We start from the raw sequence: 26016 nt of genomic DNA on the forward strand, positions 1-26016 counted from the left end.
GTAACCCATTTCCATTGGAATTGGCTGAGCCAAGGTGGAGCTAGCAAAAAAGACTGTCGGTAACAGAGCGTTTTATGCCATTGAATGGCAGAGCCAGAGGCTTGACAAAAAGTGTCAAGACAATCTAACGCATTGTTGATGTTTTCTTCATCTTCAAGAAGAGTTAGAAAAGAATCATCAGCAAAATGACTATTGACTAACTGGGAGGAAGAATTAGGCAAGGAAATGCCACAGACCAACCCAGAAGACACAGAGTGAGCAAGTAAATAACCAAAGCCTTCAACAACAAGGACATAAAGCGCAGGAGCTAACCGACAACCTTGTCTGGTGGAATGAAAAATTCCAAAAGCTTCAGATTGCGAATTATTGATGGTGATGCAAGAATTAGTGTCACCAAAGAGCATCTCCATGGACTGAAGGAAATAGGGACCAAAACCCAGAGCCTGAAGCATAGCCAAAATGAAAGGCCATTCAATGCGATCATAGGCTTTAGTAAAATCTATCTTTAAAAAGATAACCTATTGCTTGGACTTACGCGCCCATTCCATACCTTCCCAAACAGCAATGATTTTGTCAAGAATATACCTGGATTTGATGAAGCCAGTTTGTTTAGGCCGCACAATTAGAGGAAGCATATGGCGGATTTTGGGAGAGAGCGCCTTAGTAATGATCTTATAAGACACATTGAGGAGGGTGATGGGCCTCCAGTTGCAGATGTCCTTAGGATCACCAACTTTAGGTATGAATTTAATATTGCCTTTATTTATGATCACTCCTAAGATTTTAGAATGGTATGCTTCAAGATAGACTTTGTGCAGATCAGGACCAATTTGCTCCCAAAGATGTTTGTAAAATTCACAGGGAAATCCATCACACCCAGGGGATTTCTCATCCACCATGGAGTAAGCTGCCTCTTTAAGGTCTCGGAGGGAAAGAAGTTGCTCACAGAAAGTGCGTTGCTCAACTGCGAGGCAGTTTGGAGTAACAGATATACACTTTTTGAGAGCCTCCTCCTGAGCAACCGAATGGCCTTACGAAGAAAAAACGTTCTCATAGTGAAGAACAAAAGCTTGCAGGAGGTCTGGCAGATTGGAAAGAACATCAGTTCCCTGTTTTATCTTTTTAATCCCAATATTGGTATGACAGGCTCGGAGAGCCTGGAAGAACTCCTTCGAGGCTTTTTCGCCAACCTCCAACCAGTGGAGACGGGCTTTGATTTGAGCTCCTCGGGTAGCATAGTTATCAGCAATTTGCTTTTCATGGCGAAGCTTGGCAAGCTGAAGTTGCAGATCCACATCAAAAGGGTTGAAGGTGAGCACTTCAGAGGCTTTTTTGAGGGCAAGGGTGTTGGCTTCATAAGATCATTTTCTGAAAATTGCCAGCTGATGCCCGTAGATGCGCAAAAAATGAGCCATTCTGGTAATGGCATCATTCCACCATTGAATCCAACCTCGATGGGAATGTGTTTTCCCTTGAATTCAAGTGAGAAAGTTGAATAATTGGTTAAGGCCAAAGGCCAAGCTATTAAAATTATAGCTAGATTCTGTTAGGTTAAAAAAATAGAGCATGTGAATTTATAAAGTATTTTAATTATAAGTATAAAAGAAAACAATTGGTGCTATATTAGATGAGCATGAACTACACACTCATGTTACTTCAAACTTTCTATTATAGTAGACTTTCAAAATAAAATTGTCAAAATCTATTAAAAGAAGGGAAAAAATGGACAAATATAGTTAGTGTCTTAAACCTAAAGCTTTGTGACATTATGATTCTTTACTAGGATTGGGCCCACTTTGGAAGATGTGCTGAATTTATGCCTCAATATGTTCATTTTAGACTATTTTCATAACTTATGTGCATTCCCATATTCGTACACATTTTTTAGACATTTTACAAGGTGTTGGCTCCTTATTTGACAGAACAGGTTTACAATATAGAATAGCAACCACCACACCCTGGTTGTGACCTTATGAATTTGTCAAATTCAATGACGAGGAGACAATCAAAAGGAGGGGATCAACTAACAAGGTTTCTTATAAACCTTCAATACTTTAGGCCTTGCAAGACCTAGGAGGGACTCCCCAATTCCATGGTATTTTCACACATTCACCTCTTTCTTATAATCAATTAAGTAGGTAGCTCCACTATTCAACTACAACACACCAAGGATAAGAACATTGGGCTAGGAAACTTCAAACATGCCTTTCAAATGTGGAGGATGGAGCTGGAAAATAACTTACAAATAAGTTAAACATAAAAGGGAAATGGATTTTTGATTTTAAAAGATTCAAACAAGAACCATGGAAAATAGACAACAAAATATATGCAAAGTTTCCAATTGAGATCAATGCCTTATCTCCATTGGGCACCTAAAACATGAGGCACAATACCACTTTCATAATAGAGTTTCTAACATAGCATTAGATATGAGAAATGTTGTCTTACAACATTATTTATCAACACTAACAATTCAACCTACTTATCAAATCCATAAAACACTTTATCAATCTATGTTCTTCATTAAACAACTTAGTTGATTCCTTGAATCAAAGTAAAAAAAGAGACACACGTCTCACAAAAAGACACCAAATGCACTACATCCTTGATTCATTCATTTGAAACTTGATAGAGCATTACAATGGTGAGATCTAAACCATAGTATTTTATTCATTGAAAACCCTTGCTATCTCTGCTATACAATGAATTATGAATGAACAGATACAAGAAACCATACAAAGGCTAAACATGAATCTATTAATCTTCTCAAGAAATTATACAAAGTGCTTCTCAAAACATGAAAAACTTGCTAGAAAAGGTGGAATCGGAAGAATAGAAACTTGTCCAATAAGATGGAACCAACCCCCTACAATGAATTAGAAGAAGAAGATATACACGGAAAAAGATGAGCAAATTTGATCTTTGGATGCCAAATGTCACCTTGAGACTCCATCTGTTATTGTTGCAAAACCTCTCTCATCTCTCCCCAATTAAAAAGCAAATCAAATCTTGTCATTTCAACAACAAAATAAAAAAATATCTCTCCAAATGATGAGAAAACCACTAAAGAAAAAGCCTAATCTAATATTATTATTTTTTCCAAAATGCCCTCCAAAAGGTTGCAACAATAAAATAATGCACTAAGAGAATGTCCTCCAAGTTTGGAGACAACCCAGATGGTGGATTTGCAAAAAAGATGCCTCTTACTACCAAATTGAAAAGCCTTGAAAATTGCTTCTAAAGTTGAGTTTAGAAAATCCCCAATTTAATAAACTTCAGAATAGATTCTTCATAGTGAGACCTACACTCATTACACTTGTAAAATTAAAATCCCCACCTCAAGAAATTTTCGATGGTATATAATACTTGTAGGCCTGGACATTATCTGCACTATAGAACTACACTGTTGTGAAAAATTCCCTTTGCTAGAAAATGAGAATTTCCCTTTGTTGCTAGTAAAAATGAATCCTTTGTAAAAATGTGACAAGCCTCTTAAAGCATAAGTCATTTTTATTAGTTATCTCCCAACCAATAAAATCTCATATCTTAACCTCCTTATCTCACTGGTCACTTTCTTTAATGGGCCCCACATCATTTCTTTTTAACATTTTCCTATATCCTTGTGGGTTCATATTAATGGCAATGAAGGGAAATAATTTAATATTCCCCCTATTCACGCTACATGAGGATGAATAATTATTAATACTTCAATTGTAACCTTTTATATTACCTTTCTCTTCCCTTGGAATTTGGTAAAATTCGGTCAACTTGAGATGTGACAAGTGTCAATCCCTGCTTAGCTTGCTTCATCCATGCCACTAATCTATTAGCATTATTTATCATCTCTACCATATCATTTCCATATGGCACACTATCATTGGTCCTCAGAACTGATGTAGGGGCATCCGAGGGTTAAGGTTGTTGACTTAGATGTGGGTTTTGGTCAAAATTTACTTTTGGCAATCATATCTTTTGACTTGGATGTGGTTTTGGCTGAAATTTTATAGGCAATTGCATGAGAAGGAGTTATTTGGATTGCTAATAGAGCTTATCTCAATAGGTGGCCATTTCGACATTTTTCAAGAGCCTAAAAAAATGTCTTGACCTCCAAAATTAGCTTTTCATATTTTTTCCAAATTTTTTTGAAAGTTGTTTTTGTAATAAATCAAAAATCAATTTTTTGATTTCGTCGATTAGTTGACAATTCATCTTGCCTTAGTTGGGGTTTTTTCTTGGCAAAAAAAGGATTCGTAGGATGGGTTATAAAAATTTACCAAAAATGAAAAAATCTATTTTCCCTGAAAAACTACCAAATATGGTAATTTTCAAAATTTTATTAAGTAGGTTTTTTATTTCATTGTAGAGGTAGAGTAGAGTTTCGAAAGTTTAATGAAAGATTATGGCATTCTAAAAGTTCTTTGTTGGGTCATTTTCTGATTTATTCTTTGAAGAGTTGATGGTTACATCAAGAACCATTTCAACCTACCACATCGTACAGACCATTTGGGTGCCCCTAGACACATGTCAAACTATCATGGAGCCTCTCCAAAGAATAATTTTATATCTCTTAATCATGGGTTTGTGACAACCATTGATCTTCACCATCGTTAAATATATCTCATTATGCCTTTAGGGACATGTGTTGACCAGTCGTGAAGCCACTATTATTAAAGAAACATGTAACTCTCTATCACAGGTCCGCAACAACCATTGATCTTCATCATCATTGACCTAATCTAACTCACACAACAACATGCATATCAAACATGTGTCAGTTTGTTGTGAAGTTGCAAAGCTTTTCACACCATGCATCTTATTTCTAATGGTTCATGACTATTGTCAATCTTTTTTGTATTCAATAAAATTTGACTCTATCTTCCTAGACACATAGAAAAAGTTTGTAAAGACACAAAGATAATTTAACCTACATCTTCTCATCACAAGTTCACGGCCATTGTTAGATCATTGTGATCCTTGATCTCATCTCATCTTTACATTGCCTATATATATGTGTACTTCCCTCTGAATCATAGTCAACCTACATTTGATCATTTGGATATTTCCACAAGACATTGTGCAATTAGCTCTTGAATCCATCTCACCACCTCCTACAAATTCGACCCCACAAACATGTGTCACCTTCTCACGAACCTGCAATGGCTTTCGTAAACCTACCATTCTCTTTGTAGCATTGTGACTAACTATCATGTGTCCTTCTATTGACATCACAATCTCATGTATCTAGCATTAGTCACTATGCTATGTGTTAGATATCCATTCGTTGTCTAAGTCTAGGTCATCCTGGCTTCAAACTGACCATCTAGGTATTCTTGGACACGTGGCATCTCATTGCAATGCCTCAATGCTTAATGAACCATGCAACTTACATTGCACATTAGTGACCACCATTGGATCAACTCAAGATTAAATCATGCTAAAGTCTATCATCTTGGACACATGGAAAGTAGTCATGAAGTTTCCATGAACAATGATCATGCACCTTATCTTCATAGATTCATGGCTATCATTAGATGAATTTCATCTTTAACCAGATCTTGTCTACACATTGTAACTCAGTAGGAAAATGTGGCACTTAGTCGTGAAGCCACCTCCAAAGAAATATCTCATCCAGACTCAGAGTATATTTCTCATTGTAGGATCACTTTATAGTTTTTTAGAGCTATGCAAAAATTGCTTCTCCTCTGACCAGAAAAGAAGCAAGAGAGAGGAAATTACAAACACTTCTTTATTAAGAAAGCACAAAAGGGATTAGACTTTACTTCTGATTTGGGAGTGGATCCTATGAATTTTCTAGGAAAGTTGATGCATAACCCAAACAATATTTTTTGAGTAAACCTGACTCAAGCATTTTCTGTACCAAACAAATGGGGATGAAGTAGGAGCAATGGATCTTGAAAAATCCCTCACCAAAGGGAAACCCACTAAGAAGTAATTTGAGTTGAATTCCAAAATCATATTATACTCATATTTGCATGAAAGATGATTGCACATGTTAAAAAGGACTTAGGGATTTTTAATGACCACAATGAGACTAGAAACATTAAAAAGTTTTGATCCCTAGGAAAACAAAGGGGCCTCCAACATGACAATCGACCCTTTATTAATTGATTTCAAAAAGTAACTCAAAATTATAACATGGTAAAGGTTTTCAATAGTTTTACCTAGGGTTTTATACTTAGGAAAATTTGATGGACATGGAAACAAGGAGAGATCCCACCCTATCAACAAAGTATGAGCATTTTATGATACATGTATTGGATTTTGCACTTTACTATGAGTATTCTTCCCTTTCTATCAACTCTTCTCTCTCACTCATAGTATCAAGGCTCATAGAGGGAATCCACATAAACCCATTTTGCACCAAGTTTTGATGGCTTTAATTTATGATTAAATAGTGGAAAATGTAAAAGAAAACCTTTTGAGGTGCTTGGTGATTAATAAGGATAAGAGCCCTAAATTTCCTCCTAGTAGTAAAGGTGAGGGAAAAAGAATTATGATAGAGTTGGGTGATGTTAAGAGTGAAATTAGTAAGAGGAAGAAGAAAAATATCAGTTAAAATGATACAAAAATAGAGTTAGAAGGTCAAGTGAGGATGATGGAAAGATCTCAAAGACGATGGATGATGGGGATAGTGAGTATTTTGGTGGTTCGGTGAAAAAAATATACAAGCCTCTCAGTAATTATCCTTCCCTTGTTTCATCTCCTTCTCATGACAACTAGGGCCTTCCTCAGAATGACATGGTGGAGGAGGAAAAGTAATTAATCAAGAGGAGAATGGTGAGGATTTTGATAAAGAGACTTCCCTTCTTGATAAATTTGTGGAGAATATGAATCATGATATGTACATTTCATCGAATGTGTCAGCTCAAAAAGGGGATCAATAAAGATGTTGATATTCAAAGAAAGGATTCCAACAAAAGGAACTTTCCTATGACTAATATGGTGGACATAGACAAGGTTAATGCAAAACTCTTGTAAGATGACCTCAAGGATCTTATTGTCAAACCTCCCTTGGGTGTTTTGTAGAAAATGAAGGCCATTTCCTTGTACACTTTTTGTATGGAGAAATGGTCATTCAATGCTATTAAACTCTTGAATATCAATTACAGTGTCCTATATGCCAAGATGGATGAAATCCTTGGTAAATGTAGGATTGTGCAAAGAAAGAGAATTCTAGGGAACCCTTTAATAAGGACAATATTAAATTCTAGCATGGCTAGAAAGAATTGAGAATTTGGAAAATACTATGAAAGTTTTCAGTATATTTTGGAAGCTATCGTTGAATGTCTTAACAAGACACTAGGCAAAGTGGATCATAAATCTATGAATCTGCTTGTTTTAGTCTTAGTGGACCCAAAGTGTTAGAATATATAGTCCACCAATATAATTGGGGCGGGGGGGGCTTGAATCAGTTATCCAACTAATATCACAATTATCAACCTTATTAAACTTTAACCATATGAACAATATAATTAGAAACCACAATAAGATACTCATGCACAATAACACCAAATATGATAATTAGGGAAACCCTTGATTAGAGGGAAAACCCTGGTGGAGATGATACCCAAAAGATGATGTACTAATATAAATATTGCTTGTTAGAGGATGAACCCTATTAGGAGTCTATAACATCATTCAATACATATCAGTCCCTACTAGGAGACTTTGAATCCCTTTTAGGAGATTCCAACTATGTTAGGAGTTGTGCCAACCGTGTTAGGAGTTGTAGAAGACAGATGGACCCACTGTCCAAACAACTTCACGGGCAAGACTAATGAACCCACTGCTCAAATGATCTTTGTATTATTCCTTGCAGATGAATATTAATAAATAGTACTAATCCTTCAGGGCCTCTTTCTTTGTCCTGTCAACCAAACATCTCCTTCTAATCTTGTAACTACATCACAAATCTTGCATCCAATAATCCCTTGGATTTCTTACTCCCATTCGCCAAACACTCTACTCCTTTTCACACTTCACATTCAATACAATGATTTTTACCACTACTACAAACAAGGAAAACATCTTTCCTTTATACCCTATCTTTAAAATAATTCCTTGAGTCGGCCTTGAGGATTTCCCAATTAATTATGATAAGATAATTAATTAATTTGTAATTACAATAGCACTGTTAGCTAATAATCTATACAATTTTTCACATGTGAGACACTACAGCTTGCGCATTCACTGACATCATCATCGGACTACCTTATGTCATTGGCTGATCGCACATCTCTAGATTATATCTCTATTAGAAGATATAAGACAAACATTAGGAACCACTTCTTAGGTACCTTGTCTCTATACTGTTACTGCATTTATTCTACTGTTACCGCATTTAAAATTTTGAGGTGAGGTTATTATTGGCCTTACATGTATAAAGATGCATATAAGTGGATGGTTACTTGTGAGAAATGCAAGATGTTTGCTGGTAAACCTCAGCTTGCTATTCTACCTCTTAGGCCAATGGTAGTAGAAGCTCCTTTCCATGAATGGGGTTTATATTTTATAGGTCCACTTAATCCTGCTTCTAGTCAAGGACACTCTTACATACTAATTGCCACAAATTATTTTAGTAAATGGGTTGAAGTAAAGCCAATTAAGAAGAAATCATCAGAAGTAGTATGTGAAATCCTTAAAGAGCATATATTTATTAGGTTTGGAGTTCCTATCAAATTGAAAATGGATAATACATCTTACTTTTCCTCTTTATAAATTATTGGATTTTACTATGATAAAAAATCATAGCCCTAATTTATTTAATATTCTCACTACAATTATTGTTTGGGTGTTTGAGATCGGAGTTAAAACTTAGGTTTTTGTATTTAGACCATAGTATGCACTATGGTTCTAATTAGGGACACATAATAGTAAATTTTAGTGTCAAGGTTAGTGTTTATAATTATGATCAACACTTAGATTTTACCATTAGGATTATAATTAGAATTATTTTTAGGTTTACTATATTTAATAAAATTAAAAAAATTGAGAACACTATCCACCTCATGTATACAATTATGTAACGTGTCTTATTTTTTTTCTCTATAATGACATTGTGCATAAGTTAAATTTTGTGTAATGTGTTTTCTTAGTTTTTATTTTTGGTATTTTCCTTAAATTTGGGCTTACTTAATAGAGTTTAATTCCACTACACTTCCCTCACACATGTTTATAAACTTCCTCCAATTATTCACTAAGTTGTGTTAAAACTAAATTAAATTTTATCTACTTCAAAAAATTGTAGAACATATATATTATTCTTTTACTTATTTTTAATATTTATCCTAGAAATAATGAAAATGATTAATATGTATTTTTAACTATCATATAGTATTCCTATTTTTTTAAATAATTAGATATCTAAATCATACACTGTCTACTTTAAATACTTATTTGAAATACTTTGTTACCAATTTTAGGGACCACCTCAAATTGGTCGAGCTATATAGTTGTCAACTTAATGAAAAGTACATGTTTTCATTTCAAAAATTTCACAAAAATTGATAAAGTTATACTCATTCTTACTTTTGATCTAATTTTTTTAATAATAAGATAAAGGATAAACTACATACATAGCATAAAAAACTTGAAGTACAACATCAAAATAATGATTACTATCAATCATGTAAGAATATTAAATTTGAAACCAAGCCATATAATCTCACGAGTGAATCAAAAAATAAATAGTGACAAGTTACAATGCTTATCATATACAAAAAAACATCTTGCTAATAACAAAGAATTAACAAAATGATATTGTTTCACATGAAGGACTAGTCCAATGCACCGAAATTAATGTTGCTAGTTTTTTATTTATTTTTCTCAAAAGCACCGATAAGAGGATCTACACCTTGAGGAGGGTAAGTGGTAGTCTCCCAACTTGGGCCTACCTTGTCCCACTTGAGTTGGATGGCCCCATTTGCTTTCTAGATATCAATGACTATCTTTAGTGAGCTTTCTTAAAGCTTCACATTCTTCCTAATTTAGCATGTTTGAATAAATGTCAAAAAAATGGACCAGTTGTATACCATCCTTATATACAATCATTATTCCCTCATTAATGTAGATCATGAAGTGGTCCTTGAGGAACTCTACAACCATAGATACTTGTGACATGATATTGAAGAAGGTGAGTTTAAGCATAAACCTAGTAAGTTCCCTCTTGATATTTTGGAAGACTTCATCATTTGTCTTTTTCTGAAGATACAAAATCACTTCAGTAGATAGAAAAAACTAGAACTGATTAAGCACATTGTCAAATTTATCTACATGACTAGCAAAGACTAGTAAATGGAGTCAACAAAAGGTACATCGTGCATGAAAGCATTGAAAAGAAGGGAAGCAGAACATTTTTACTTTAGAGCATTCAAGATTTGATGGATTTATTTTAAGCCCCAAAATGGAAGCATTTTCACATATCGTTCATTTGCATTTTAAATGAAGTGTCCATCGCACTGGTTTAGTTTTTAATAGTTGCTATCAAGAGTGGATTTTCTTAATTAAACTATCCAAACATTCCAATGAAAAACATTATAATATTTAGACATGCATTCCATGAAAAAGCAAGAATGGTTCATTTTTAAGCTTTTAAACATGGGTTTTCAAGCAATCATTATAAGAAACTTGCAAAAAACTGTTAGTATTTTGCTCCCACAAATACTTGCAAAAAAAAAAGATTATAGGTTTGCCACTGGTTGGTCAATCCAGCAAACTCATGGGTTTAAACTGTGATCCCACAATGCAGGATCAAAGCTAAAGGTAGCGGGATTGGAGTGAAAAAAATTGGTGAAACTACGAAAAAATGGGTCGTGAGAAGAAAGTAATACGACAATCTTGCAAAACGATGATCGCATGGGTTTATGGGGACACTTTCCCACTGACAAATTTATCTGTGGGTTCGATAGTGGAGGAAAAAAAGTGGGGTATAATGATTGAATAAATAGGTGAAACATTCCTATAGGTTTTTACATCGATCCTGTTGGTAAAAATTGGCGTTCCATGGGAATAGGATCAGTGGGAATAAAAAATCGGATGTTTTTAATGGCACGTAGTGGTGGGGTTTGGGGCAAAGGGTGATTTAGGTTGTGTTCCCATGGGTTGAGGATCACGATCTCACAATTGTGGGTTTGCAATTTTTTGGTTGCAGGATTGCAAACCAGGGGTGCTAAAATATTGGTGAAACTAGAATTTGATTTTATGGTCGGGAGCATAATTCTTGGCAAGGGAATTTGGTGCCTTCAAAAAATGTTAGAAGAACACCTACATGCATAAAAGACACAAAATGTTAGTTTGGTTAGTTCAAACATGAATAAGCAAAAGTGTGATTATAGTGACCCGAATGCGGACTCCCATTGGGTGTGCCAAAATGTATAACCTAATCTAGTAGTGTAATATTGAATACTAACTAGTCAAAGCATTCACAAAGTAAATAAGTAAAAACTTATAATAAGACGAGGTTACCACCAAAAGGAAGGCAAAAAAAGAATGGTAAGCTCCTTGGGTGTAACCTAATATGACGTAGATATGTCCCTGATGGATAGGGGATGTATGCTGATTATGTACTCAAGCTTCCAATGGGTGGGGGTTTTTAGTAAGTGTGTAGATGGGTGAGAGTTTCAACAATGGAGGTGTGGATGTATTTCAGCATTATCATGGTGTAAAATGGCTATGATGTAGTAGTCAGTGGGGCATTATAAGTTTTCATAAAAGTGGATTGATAGATTGTGAGAGGGAAGGGCTTTATTTATAGGCTAAGGGGTAGTGAAATGGAGGGTCAAGATGCAAGGATGGAAGAATGGTGAGGAAGGGCTATGATTATTTCAAAGGGAAGCACATGGATTGTGCTTGTTTAGAGCCAATAGGGAAGTGACACTTGTCACAAGGAGGATCAGTGTGAGGGGATGGGATAATGGTTGGTCAAAGGGAGTAACGAGGGAGGATGAGTGTGTAAGAGGGATGTAAGAGGTATTTAATGGCATTCAAGAGGTATTAATGGTATGTAAGAGCCATAAATGCTCTTGGATAGGGATGGAAGAGGATAAGGGAGACTTTTTGACTTTAGCTTGGGTTAGCAAGTCTCAACCCTTGCTTAAAGTTGTGCACATGTTTAGGAGGGGGATTAAACGTAGTTTAGAAAGGGGATTAGGGGGCAAGTGGCTTAGCTTTGGTGGGATGGGTTAGTTAGGTGGCCAAGTAAGGTTAGTATGGGTGGATGAATTGGATTAGGGGTAAAGGTTGGGTTTAGGGATATTTTTAGGGGTTTGGATAATTTATTTAATAAAATGGGGGATGTGGGATTAAATTAAATAGGTTTGAGGATTTATTTAATTTAATAGAGAAATATGGATTTAATTGATAGATTGATTTTGGGTTATCATTTGATTTTATCAATTGGACTATATTCACTTAAATAAATAAATTAACTAGGGGATGAAGACTAATTAATTAAATAATAAATATTTAATTAGTAATATCCTAGGAGACTACTAAATAAGATTACCTAGTGATGTAAATAGATTTAGGTGTCTACAGAATTTACGTTTGAATTGGGGATGGATCCTATGAATTTTCTAAGAAAGTTGATGCATAACCCAAATGATATTTCTCACCCAAACTTGACTCAAGCATTTTTTGCACAAAAGAAATGGGGAAGAAGCAAGAGCAATGAATACTGAAAAATCCCTCAGCTTGAAACCCGACATCATACTATACTCATATTTGAATGAAAAATGATTGCACCTATGAAAAAGGACTTAGGGATTTTTATGACCACAGTGAGACTAGAAACATTAAAAAATTTTGACTGCTGGGAAAAAAAAGGGGCCTTAAACATGACAATCGACCCTTCATTAATTGATTTCAAAAAGTAACTCAAAATTATAACATGGTAAAGGTTTTCAAGAGTTTCACCTAGGGTTTTATACTTAGGAAACTTTAATGGACATGGAAACAAGTAGAAATCCCACCCTATCAACAAAGTTTGAGCATTTTATGATACAAATATTAGATTTTGCACTTTACTAGAATAAGGGCCAACACCCACAACTACTATTTCACTCTTTTAAATAATTTAGGTTTAAGAAATGAGTTTTCTTTCCTTTCTGTCAGCTCTTCTCTCTCACTCATAGTATCAAGGCTCATAGAGAGAATCCACATAAACCCATTTTGCACAAAGGTTTCATGGTTTTAATTTATGATTACATAGTGGAAAAATGTGAAATTAAACCTTGCGAGGTCCTTGGTGTTTAATAAGGATAAAAGCTCGAAATTCCCTTCTAGCAATAAAGGTAAGGGAAAAGAAATTATGGAAGAGTTGGGTGATATTAAGAGTGAAATGAGTAAGAGGAAGAAGAAAAATATCGGTTAAAAGGATACAAAAATAGACTTAGAAGGTGAAGTGAGGAGGATGGAAAGATATTGAAGATGGTGGATGATGGGGATAGTGAGTATTTTGGTGGTTTGATGGACAAAATATACAAGCCTCTCAATAATTGTCCTTTCCCTATTTCATCCCATTCTCATGACAACCAAGGCCTTCCTCAGAATGACATGGCAAAGGAGGAAAAAATGATTAATCAAGAGGAGAATGATGAGGATTTTCATAAAGAGACTCTCTGTCTTGACAAATTTGTGGATAATGTGAATCATGATGTGCATAGTTCACTAAATGCCTCAACCCAAAAAGGGGATCAATAATGATGTTGAAAGTCAAAGAAAGAATTCCAACAGAAAGAACATTCCTATAACTAATATGGTGGACACAGATGAGGTTAATTTGAAGCTTTTGGAAGATGAGCTTAAGGATCTTAGTGTTGAACCTTCCTTGGGTGTTTTGAAGATAGTGAAGGCAATTTCCTTGAACACATTTTGTATGGAGGACTAGTCATTCAATGCTATTAAACTCTTGAATATCAATTATAGGGCCCTAAATGCTAAGATGGATGAAATCTTAGGTAAATGCAAGGTTGTGTAGAGAAAGAGAACTATAGGGAACCCATTAAAAAGAAAAATGTTATTCTAGCATTGATAGAAAGAATTGAGAATCTAGAAAATACTATGAATGCGAGGATTAAAAGTTTTCAGCATATTTTGGAAGCTACCGTCGAATGTCTTAACAAGACACAAGGTAAACTGGATCAGAAATTGAAGAATCCACTTGTTCTAGAATTAGAGGACCCAAAGTGTTTGAATATATTCCAGCAATATATCTTTTGGCAGGGGGGGGGGCGGGGGTGTGGGTGTTGAATTAGTATTTTGTGTGACAGAAGGCAAGCCTGTTGCTCATATTGTATCCCAAGAAGGAGTGATGATTTATCTAGGCAGAGTTAAAGTCATTCAACAATTAAGTCTTTCATTGAGTAAAACTAGAGTAAAGTCCTTCTTTGGTCAAGTAAATTTCTTGAGGAGATTTATGCCCGACTTCTCTAAAATAATTAAATGTATAGTTGATATGATAAAAGAAAATACAACTTTAAAATGGACTGATGTTGGGAAAAGACTTTTGAAGATATCAAGAGTTCCATTGCCAAAGCCCATGTTCTTGTCCATCCTAACTACACTAAAGAATCCATTATTTACTGTTATTCCGTAGAAAATACTTGTCAACTGTATTGATGAAAGAGAATAAAGAAAGAATACAAGCTCAAATTGCTTTCATGAGCATACCATTGAAGAATCAAGAATTGATATACTCATAGATGGAAAAACATGTATATGCAATGGTGAGAGCCCTTAAATTTTTTAGGTTTTATGTGCTACATTCTCATTCAATAATATATGTGCCAGATCCTACAAAAAAAAGTATTCTGATGGAACAAGAGGTTGGTTGTAATAATAGAGGAGTATGGATAGAAAAAGTCCAAGAATATGATATAGAAATTAAGCCAACCAAACCTGTAGGAAGTAATACACATTGTAAAGCCTTGGTAGAGGATCAACAATTCAAAGAAGAAGATACTCCAAAAGTTCTAATGGTAAGCCTTTAGGATCCTTGGTTCTCAAAAATTACTTATTTTATGATATATGGTGAATTCCTTGATGGATTGATTACTAAGAAAAGAAGGGTTCTAAAAACAAAAATCTTGAAGTATGTGATTCATGATGATGTCTTGTATACAAAAGCAATTGATGGAACATTTTTGAGATATGTGGATAAAGAGAAATAGGTAAAATTGTTGACATCTTTTCATAATGAAGCATGTGGAGGACACTTTTATTCTACTGTTACTGCATTTAAAATTTTGAGGTGAGGTTATTATTGGCCTTACATGTATAAAGATGCATATAAGTGGGTGTTTACTTGTGAGAAATGCAAGATGTTTGCTGGTAAAACTCAGCTTGCTATTCTACCTCTTAGGCCAATGGTAGTTGACACTCCTTTCCATGAATGGGGTTTATATTTTATAGGTCCACTTAATCCTCCTTCTAGTCAAGGACACTCTTACATACTAATTGCCACAAATTATTTTAGTAAATGGGTTGAAGTAAAGCCAATGAAGAAGAATTCATCAAAAGTAGTATGTGAATTCCTTAAAGAGCATATATTTATTAGGTTTGGAGTTCCTATAAAATTGCTAATGGATAATACATCTTACTTTTCCTCTTTATAAATTATTGGATTTTGCTATGATAATGGTATTCAAGTTGGACATTCCTCTGGCTATTTCCCTTAAGGAAATGGGCATGGTGAGTCTGGTAATAAGAATCTGATTAATATTTTAAAGAAATTGGTCTCAAATAATGTAAAAAATGGGCATAAGAAGATTCATGATGCTTTATGGGTTGATAGGACCACACCTAAAAGGGCTTTTGGTACCTAAAAGGGCTATCCAGTATTTCACCTTTTCAATTAGTCTATGGAGTGGAAGCTAATTTGCCACTACCCTTAGAGCTTTCTACATGTAAACTACAAACTATTATTGAAGAGGATGATTTAAAAGATGGATTAGAGAAGAGGATCTTGTAACTTACCAAATTGCAAGAGGAAAGAGAAGAGATGGTTGATAAAATCACTGAACACTAGGGAAGAAACAAAAGATTGTTTGATAGAAGAACAAGGCCTAAAATTTTTATGGAAGGTGATTTGGTGTTGCTATGGGATAGGAGACATGAGCCAAGAGGTATGCACTCTAAGTTTTAGTCTTTGTGGAAAGGGCCATTTTAGATCATTTAAGTGAATCAGAATAATTCTTTCAAAAATGAATATCGCACTGGAGAAACCCTACTAGGTTCCTATAATGAGAAGGATTTGAGGTTGTATCAAATGTAAAATTGAAAGTAGATAACCCCTGTATAGTAGTTAGATAGGTAGGTAACATGCGGTTTTCTTTAGCTTAGTTGCTTGCTTTCTTAGGTAGTTTGTTGTTGTTTTCCTAGTTTAGTTTTTTTTTTTTGTTTGTTTTGTTTTTAAGTTGTCACCTTTTGTGCATAGCCAAAGATTGCTAGATTTCCTTCAACCATTATCATGCTTAAATACCCAGCCAGAGTCAGCTGTTGCCCAAGTTTCAGTTCATATATTTTTGCTTCAGGGTTTTGGAATCAAGTCAAGTATCAATGTTTCAAGTCTAGGTCTATATTTCCCATAGGATTATCTATCTTCTCACCATTCCTTCAAATGAGCTAACCGAATGTAGAGAATCATATGAACAATGCATCAATTCAAAGCTAGGTGATTAGGGTTTGAAAGGTTTTATGTGTCATCTCGATGAGAAGAAGGTCTATACCTTCTATTGATTTGTTCCTAACCACGATAAACACAAAGATTCAACATTATCTTATGGTTTCCATGAAAGACATTGTAGATAAGAAAGATCAGTGAGTAGAAGAAGTAGTTCATGTAGAAGAAAAGATTCAAAACCCTCCTAAAGTAAAAATATGAAGATAAGAAAATATGCATCGTCGATTTAGTACATGAACGGTTCATATGCAATCATACTAAGCTACATGGTGGAGAAAATTCAAATGAATGAAAGAATGCACACTATTGGCCAATTGACAAGTCAAATGGTTTAGAAGATCAAATCTAGATCATCGATAAAGACCAGATCAATGGATGAAGTTTTAATGATGGAAATATGAGTATTCAATGATGCATCTTATTCATTGTCAGATCAAAAGAACATCTACACTTGTCACTATATCATTATGAAAAGATGAACATGCTTTAATCATTACAAAAAAGTGATAGAAAGACATGTGTCCTATGGGCCATTACATTTCACGAAGCAAAACTAGGTCAATGTTAGATCCTCCAAGTTATAAAATAGTTCCAACTACTCACCATGGTGTACCTAGTTGGAAAGTGGACCCGCATCATAAAGAAAATAGAGAATTAATATCTTTTATTTTTGCCATCAGATCAAAAGAGAGATCAACGCTCATTGTTATGTTGCTATAAAAAGTTACAAGGAAAATAATCATAGTAACATAATGATTGAAAGATACGTGTACATGGAGGGACTCAAGGAAGAAGTTTTAATGAAAATTTATAATTTTTTAATCATGATCGTTAATTTAAGATTGATGGTTAGTGTTCAAAAATGCAATGACCATTGGAATATGAAATACACAGGTTTGGCGCAAAATAGAAGACTATGAAGAATTAACAATTTTCTACAAGTTTTTCTGAGATTGCATGAAATCGAATAGTTATTTCATATTTTCATAAACACCATGGATTTAGAAACATTGATGGAGAAGATGCCACATATTCATATGAATAGATAATTTCACATTTTATTTCCTTTTCTATTTTGTGACTGTTGCTCTGATAAACTGAAGGATAACGAAAAACTATAAATGTAACCTCATTTGACGTTATAAAGGTTGACAAACTTGATGGTGAATTGGTCTATAATTTCATTTACCATATTTTCTTCTCATGTTTTATTGCCCATGCATAGATTAGTTCTACATTAAGAGTTGAAAGAAAATCATATGTGGCTCTGTGGTTAACATATGGATTCTATTTCATTTTGGTAACTATAGTGAATGTGATTCCATTTACTCTCTTTATATATGGTCTTGTTTCTCCTCTTATTAATTTCATCTCATATTAGATAGGTTCATTGGGAAATGAAAGATAAATGTGTATGAATCTATTAGTTATTGGTTGGATTCTATTTCATTCAAGGCTGGTAGTGAGAGCAATTCCATTTTCCCTCATATGCATATCTCTTCATTCCTCTTCTACATTTTGATGGTTAATCTACATTTAGAATAGAAGTAAGAGTTAGAAATATTAAGATAATCTACTAAAGTCATTCCATTGAGAGTGATAGGTTATTCAAATCTATTTTGCCTAAATTGTTTGTGCCTACAAACAATTTGGTTATCTTTTACCACTCTCAAGTTAAGAGCTTATAATGTCAAAACCTTTGATCTCATAAAAAAAAGTTCATTGCATATCATTTCAAATCATAGGGAATTACACCTAATCATTTAGAGGGTAATGATAGAATACATCTACTAACCCATTTGTTGGTAAACATGTTTTTGTCTCTCCAAGCATTGGGTATGAAAGAGTTGGGATTTTAAAATCTAATTGGAGAGAAAATTGTTAACCAATAGTATTTAAAAAGTAAATTAATCTAATATATCTTTTAAATGGATGAGATCATATTATGTTAGATTTAATCTTGTAGAACTTGTCGGATATGTGCCCAATGATTTTCTTGAGAGGGAAATATGAACATTTAAGTAATTATTGCAAGAAACACTATATCAAGAAATAAAATTTTTGTAGGACATGCACAACATGAACTTTTAGAAAATCCTTTAAAGACTTCAAGGAAAATATAGTTTCAAGTTTAAAGCTAGATCATGACATTGATAAAATAGGATCATTAGAATTATCCATAAATCTTCAAAATATGACTTGGGCAATAGTACATTCATGAGACTAACTACTTTTTTAATAGCAACATACATAATTGTCATTGCTTCATTCAAAAGCACAATAAACATTGACAATGCCTAAGGTGTACACTCATTTTCAAGATACATTTACAATAATATAGATAATATCAATTTTATGCATTATATAAAGTACATAACAAACGAGTTTCTAATTTGAGCCACTCATTCATTTTTAGAATATAATCTGTTATTAATTTAAAATTACTTTACACCTATTTTAATAAAACATTTGTAGGAACTAGAAAACCATTAAAAAGAGAAACAATATGAAATATTTCCTAAATTTCTTGTGCACATCATTTGTTTATGTTCAATATTTATTTTCAAGCTACAGATGCAACATAGTTCTATATTCTTTGTCTATGACTCTTTAGATGAACACTCAAACACATACATTACATTAAGAAACTTTACAATTTATGAATATGTCACCATTACTAAATGTTCAAAATTTTTAATGTACAATTTGACTGAACACTTACCCCAAAACCCACCACACTAGAGGCAAGAACTTTGGTGCTTGCACCCCTTGTTAAGATCTATCATATTCAATAGTAGTATATAATAATAATATATGATGGTTAAGTTTTGGTGGTGTTCAATTTAATAGTGGTATTGTATGAAAGTTAAGTTTTTGTGTGGTATTCTCCTTACTAAGGATCAAACTCTAATAAATAAAATAGACCTATTTTTTTTCAAAAATATTATTATTATTAATATTAGGGTTTACATCTAATCTTAATTGAAAAAGTGTCAAAAATTTATATAGATATAATTGAATTTCAATCATTAATTCAATTTGTTAGATTTAATTTTATAATTAGAAATTGAATAATATCTTGATTGTAATTAAAGGAATGTTAGAAAAGTTATAGATCTTTAGAAACACTATTAAAATAACTCAAATTTAGTCATTCTGATAAGTCAGCCTGAAAGGTGACACAACTTTGTACTTTCACCCTCTAACTCCAAGTCTAGAGAAAGTGATGAGAAAGGGAAACATGCGAGGGAAAAATAGAAAACTAGGAGGTTCCAGTGCACCAATGATGATGAGGAGGGAAATGCTATTAAGTCCCCCTTGATGATGGAGGAAGTTTAGTCATTATAAAGGTATATCTCATGTTTCAACTAGTTTTAGTTTGCAAAATCTGGAGCTCACAGGTTGTCTAACCTAGCCACCCATATAAAAAGCTGTGAGATCTAGCTTGTCCAAACTAAAACTAGCCAAAACATGAGATATATCTTTATCCTAAGAAACTTCCTGCATCTTTAGGGGGGATTTAGTAACATTTTCCTCCTCCTCATTATCGATGTACTAGAACCTTCTAGCTTTTTTGTTTTTTCCTTGCATGTTTCTCTTTCTCCTCACTTACTTTAGACTTAGAGTTAGAATCTAGTTCTTTCAGGCTCTCATTATTTTTCACTCTTTTTTTCTTATTAAGGTTTGAGATATCTCTATGGGAATGTCTCCCACCCCTAGTTAATTAATTCCATCCTAACTTCACCTACATCCACACCCTGAAATGTCCAAAATAACATAATTGAAAGTTCTAGTATTAGATCAGAGAAATGTGGACATGTGGAAGAAAAGGAAGAGGAAATAAAAGATTGCTTGGAAGAGATAGACTGGGATTTTGTGTCTAAGGGGATTGGAAAAAAAGGAACCCATGATGCTAAGTAGGAGCAAAAATCTAGGAGGAACTTCTATATTGAGGAACAACAGGGTATACTCCAAGATACTGCAAAAGCCTTCTCAGATATAAACACCCATGTTCTGGCTACACTTGGTATGGGCATGGAAAATCTCATGAGAAAGGATCATAACCTAGGCACAATTGATAACTCATCCATGACATCTACTTCCCCTCTCAAGAGGCCCAAGGAGGACCCCCTTATTTCCCCTCCCCCTAAGAAACCCCTTGTCCAACCCTTGACCCCTTTTACTTGTCCCATGCAACACCTTGCTCAAGACCCCGACCCACCCAGAAATTTGGATCAAAGCACTTTCAAATAGGTTGAAGCTAAATTGAAGACATTGTGAACCAAGATGAAAAATCAAAAGAACCTGCTAATTTATTTGAATATGAGGTTCACCACTTTGGTGGATTTTTTGTGTAAAGTTTATGCATTTTGTAGTAACCATTCTTTAGCTTCTTCAATCAGGGAAGATGGGAGGTAACGTGGAGGAAGATGAGGAAAGCACCTAACGACTCTATAGGTTCCAATTAAATGACATGTTCAATGTGCGACAAGGGAAACCAACCCCCTGATGAGAAGAAAGAATGACTACTTGGCCTCATTTTGTGTTAATTTTTTAATATTGTTATTATGGTTAAACTTTGATCTTGTGTGGCCAATATGGAAACTTTTTATATGAACTTTAATGTTGGTAGCCTGATTAGTTTTCTTGTTGGTAACTTGTATGACACTATAGACTATAATGGTTTTGATAGTAGATTGACAAATTCTTGTAGGTACTTATTTTTTATGATAATGGGCAGCTAATTTGTTGTTTATGATTTGGGTCAGTGAGCCATCCGTCAGGTGATAGTGTTTCCTTCACTATGGTTGTTCTTATTGGGCTAGTCATCCATTTTGGACTACTAGTGTTATACATAATAAATGTGACATCAAATATGAAACTCCTTTAGCCACATAATAATATTTGATGGTAAGGGGATGATTTCCTTCTTAGGTATAATAAATCATATAACGCCTTCAAATTAATCGCATGAAGTTGGACTATATTATCTTGGATTGTTAAGAATATATTCAACTATTATTTAGATTAATTTAGACTAAAGTAATTTTTTTAAGATTTAAACTGAAAATTTATTTTAATTATGTATTTATATTTTTATAAAATATTAATAAAAAAATTCAAATACTATATCTCGAAGTAGTACAAAAACAATCAAAATATATGATCTAGCTATTGGTTGCGTATATTATTTATAGATTTAACTTTGCAAGGTTTTTGCACAAACTATCTCATCCAATATTAGAAATGGGAATTATGACAAGACAAATGACGGATCATGAAATTTGATATTGAACACCTAGAAAAAAAATCATCCAATAAAATCTAAAAGTAATAGATATTACTCTTTAAAAATTCTTGTAATCAAGAATCTATCACTTGATAATTATTAAATCTAAAGTCCCTTACTTGATCCCACTTTATAAGCCATTCTTGGCTTACATGGTAGAATAAAGTCTATTATCCATCATACATAAAGTAAAAAAAAAGAAAAAGAAATCATACAATTTCATCCAAATTTCGAAAAGAACCATCTATAGAATGGAATTTAAAATTTAAAATTAAAATATATTCTTATTTAGAAAAAATGATAATATAAAATCTCCCTACAATAACTTTCAATTTTATAAGACTATATATTTGCATATAAAAATAATTTTAAATTTTTTTTTTTATAATAGCCTTTTCTATTAATAATTAATAATCTAAGAATACAATTAAATTTTATAAGACTATATATTTGCATATAATAATAATTTAAATTTTTTTTTTTTATAATAGCCTTTTCTATTAATAATTAATAATCTAAGAATACAATTCACCAAAAAAAAACCGGAGATGCAAGATCACCCACCAGAATTCACAAGTATTATCTCCGTGACAATGAAAATAAAGTAACTCAATCATCTGCCTCTCCCTCTCCGTGACAAGTATTATCTCTGCCATTAGTAAAACAAGAAATGCAAAGGCCGATTCATTCGAGAAGCCGAGTTTTTTCTCTTCCATCTTGTAAGGCAACCGCAAGAAGAAATGAACGGTTTTCTCGATCCTCAGAATTTATAAGATCTGCTTCCTTACTACAATTGAGCTCATTTATAAGGTGCTCCAAGATTTTAGCCAGGGTGTTCTTCTTTGGAGTTTCTGATCGCTTGTGTAACTGTTCAGATAAGGATTAAATTACATTATAAATCAGGTTGGTTGGATCTCCTCTACTTGAAATTTAAGCTCTTGTATGTAAAATTTGATTGAATCGATTTTGTGTACCATGGCGTCTCTTGGCAGCGGCGAATGCAGAACTAACATCAGTACGTCTAATGAAGAAATTAGCTACAATGAGTCTCGAAACGAGGGATTTCTAAGAAAAATTTGGTTAAATATAAGCAATGTTTTGATGGGGTTGTGTAGAAACATAATGGATGTTGGAAGAGAGAATCCCAGAAGGATTACGCATGCTATAAAAGTTGGGTTGGCATTGTCATCGGTTTCACTGTTATTTTTGTGGGATCGATTATTCCGCAGGGTGGGATTTGGTAACCATGCAATTTGGACAGTCATGACTATCGTTATCATTCTCGAATTCTTTGGGGGTATGAGTTAGTTTAATTTAATTGTTTCTAACGCGACCATCTTTTTCACCCTAATCGACTAACATTTAAAATGGATGTTGTTGCTGCTTGAGCAGGGGCTACCATGAAGAAAGGCCTCAACAGAGGAATTGGAACCATGGTGGCTGCATTTCTTGCCTTCCTCGTTTGCCACGTGTCAGAGAAGGTAGTGCGAGGAAAGGCGTTTGTGCTCTCTTCATCGTGGGTGAGTTTTTGTGCTCTCTTGGAATCACCTTGTTGCATTCACCAAATCTCAATTAGTACTCCACTACACTCATTTTGCAGGAGCGGCTACCACGTATGCCCGTTTCTTTCCTTCCCTCAAGAATAAATTTGACTATGCAGTGCTTATATTCCTGCTCACATTCAGCATGATAACGGTCTCTGGATATCGAGTGGAGAATATATCACGCATGGCATACGAACGCTTCGCCACCATACTCATCGGATGTGGAGTGTGTTTGGTTGTAAGTCTGCTCATTTTCCCCGCCTGGGCTGGCGAGGATCTTCACAATTCCACTGTCAGGAAGTTACAAGGCTTGGGGAAATCTCTGCAGGGTAACATAACCGAACGAAAACAATTGAGGTTAAAAATCCTTGGTTTGATTGTGATGAAAACGTAACATTTTCTTTAGCGTAAAATGTGTGTTTTTCGCAATGGGCTGTTACAGATGAACTACTAGTACGCTTTGATTGGTGTGGCTTGTTATCAGTTCGGTAGATTAACTTGTTAAAATATCCGACTAATGTAATGGGCATGATATATTTGATGCCAGGATGCGTGGATGAATATTTCAGCGGATGCCCTACTAATGAGAAGGTGGAAGATGAGTCAGAAGATATCATACACAGAGGATACAAGTCTGTGCTGGACTCAAAGGCTACCGACGATTCTTTGGTAAACCGAAAAAATATATCGTTATTAGAAGAAACTAATTAAGTGGTAGCCATGAACACTTTTGACATTAAAGAATATTAAATGGATCGTCTGAGAGCAGTGATTGTACATGTTAATTGCAGGAGGCATTTGCTAGGTGGGAACCAAGGCATGGTCTATTTCGATGCCGGCATCCATGGAAGCAGTATGTGAAAATTGGAGTGAAGCTTCGTTATCTGGCTTATCCTATTGTGGCCTTGCACGGATGCCTCCAATCTGAAATTGAGATATATTCGTATGCATTTCCTCATTTGGTATTATTACATTAAATTTACAAATTATCTTCAATGCATGCACTATACCTGATGAATTTTTGTTTTGCATATATTTCAGGCCCCTCATTCGCTTCGTTCACCATTGAAGAAGCCATGCACCAACGTCGCCCACAAAGCAGCCAAATTACTGGCAGAGCTGTCAAGCTGCATTGAACAAATGAGAATATACGACTTCGAGCCAATATTGGAAGAAGTTCAACATGCACTGGAGGATCTTCAAGTTTCCTTGAATTCTCAACCAAAGCTCTTACTGCATTCAAAAACAAGAATGCCGAGTCAGAAAATCGTACTAGAGAATGAAAATAGAGAAGAGGAGGTAAGGTGGGCGACGAGAAGAAGATCATGGCATGGAGAAAGTAGTGACGAGAAGAGGTTAATTCTGAGACACGGCGTTGAATTTGGAGAAGCACTTCCATTGGCTACGTTTGCGTGGTTGGTGGTGGAGATCGTAGCGAGGCTTGAGCACGTGATACACGCCGTGGAAGAGCTCACGGAAATGGCGAAATTCAAGCCTCACAATCCTTCGACGTCGGATCAAGAGGCTTTAATCATAACTAGTTCTGCTTCTCCCCGTAGTTATATCCAGAGACCCAGTCTTGCGAGAACGCCAGAAAGATGTGTACATATCAACAATGTCGACTGATTTTTTCCTTCAATTCACACTCTAATACAGGAGTCAATTTTGAACATCATACACTAAGGGAAAAATTAAGCTTGCCAAAAACAAAGTCAAATTCTATGGTTGCATTATTAAATTTTATGTATGAATGATTTACACTAGTCTCATTTTTGTCTAATCGAATAATTATATAATTATACCAAATAATCAATTTAAAAACAATATACACTATTATGACATTGGTAAATTTTTGAAAACTTTTTAAAGACTAGTTGTTACACCTACTTCCAATCTTGTTTGAGCAGATGTCAAATAACATTTTTAATTTTCACTTCTTTCTAATTTACTAATATAAATCTATAATACCTTCTATTCTTATTTATTATTATAATTATAATCTCATCACATACTTTTATATCATGATTATTGTTTATTTGTTTCCACTATCTATATCAACGTCTCTATAACTCTTGATATTACCTCTTCGAGACCACTACCTCTTATGTTCCAAATATCAAATATATGTTTATTCATGACCAAAAATATTTGTAGTAATGAACAATATTTATCGTAAATATTTCAGATTATAAAACATCGTTCTCTTCTTTCATACGCTTTTCTCTAAATATATCAGTATCATTCTTCCTTCAAATATCTGCTTTATATCATCATTGTTTCATGATATGTACTTCTAGATTTCATTTATGATTATATCTAACTATATTTAAAAATAAATTTAATTATTTTTATATTTATTATTAGTTATTATTTTTGCTTTAAAATAGAGTAAAAGAATCTCAAACCTTTCCTTTTACTTGAAAGTTGGTGTGTAGAGTGCTTGGGCACACTTTTTTAGCACAAAAAAAAAAACTAAACTAGGA

The 26016-nt window shown here is 34.0% G+C and overlaps 1 protein-coding gene across 1 annotated transcript; it reads left to right on the forward strand.

Moving 5' to 3' along the window:
* The first annotated feature begins 22964 nt into the window (after positions 1–22964).
* On the forward strand, positions 22965–25159 carry LOC149563353 (aluminum-activated malate transporter 14-like). The gene is made up of 6 exons (XM_089828127.1): positions 22965–23286; positions 23382–23513; positions 23566–23862; positions 24081–24202; positions 24325–24469; positions 24576–25159. Exons 1-6 carry the CDS (start codon positions 22965–22967, stop codon positions 25157–25159), a joined length of 1602 nt encoding a protein of 533 aa, XP_089684253.1.
* The last annotated feature ends 857 nt before the right edge of the window (positions 25160–26016 follow it).

This window comes from Cupressus sempervirens, chromosome 4 (genome assembly GCF_028749045.1).
Source record: "Cupressus sempervirens isolate cs-2001-9-10 chromosome 4, ASM2874904v1, whole genome shotgun sequence".
In the NCBI taxonomy this organism is placed as follows: domain Eukaryota; kingdom Viridiplantae; phylum Streptophyta; class Pinopsida; order Cupressales; family Cupressaceae; genus Cupressus; species Cupressus sempervirens.

What these genes read in the sequence shown, in the direction of transcription:
- LOC149563353 (XM_089828127.1), top strand. Translation starts at nt 22,965, where the DNA reads ATGGCGTCTCTTGGCAGCGGCGAATGCAGAACTAACATCAGTACGTCT. An exon ending in GCTCTCTTCATCGTGGGTGA is followed by an intron (nt 23,514 to 23,565) that starts GTTTTTGTGCTC and finishes AATCTCAATTAG; the next exon opens with TACTCCACTACACTCATTTT. An exon ending in CTTGGGGAAATCTCTGCAGG is followed by an intron (nt 23,863 to 24,080) that starts GTAACATAACCG and finishes ATTTGATGCCAG; the next exon opens with GATGCGTGGATGAATATTTC.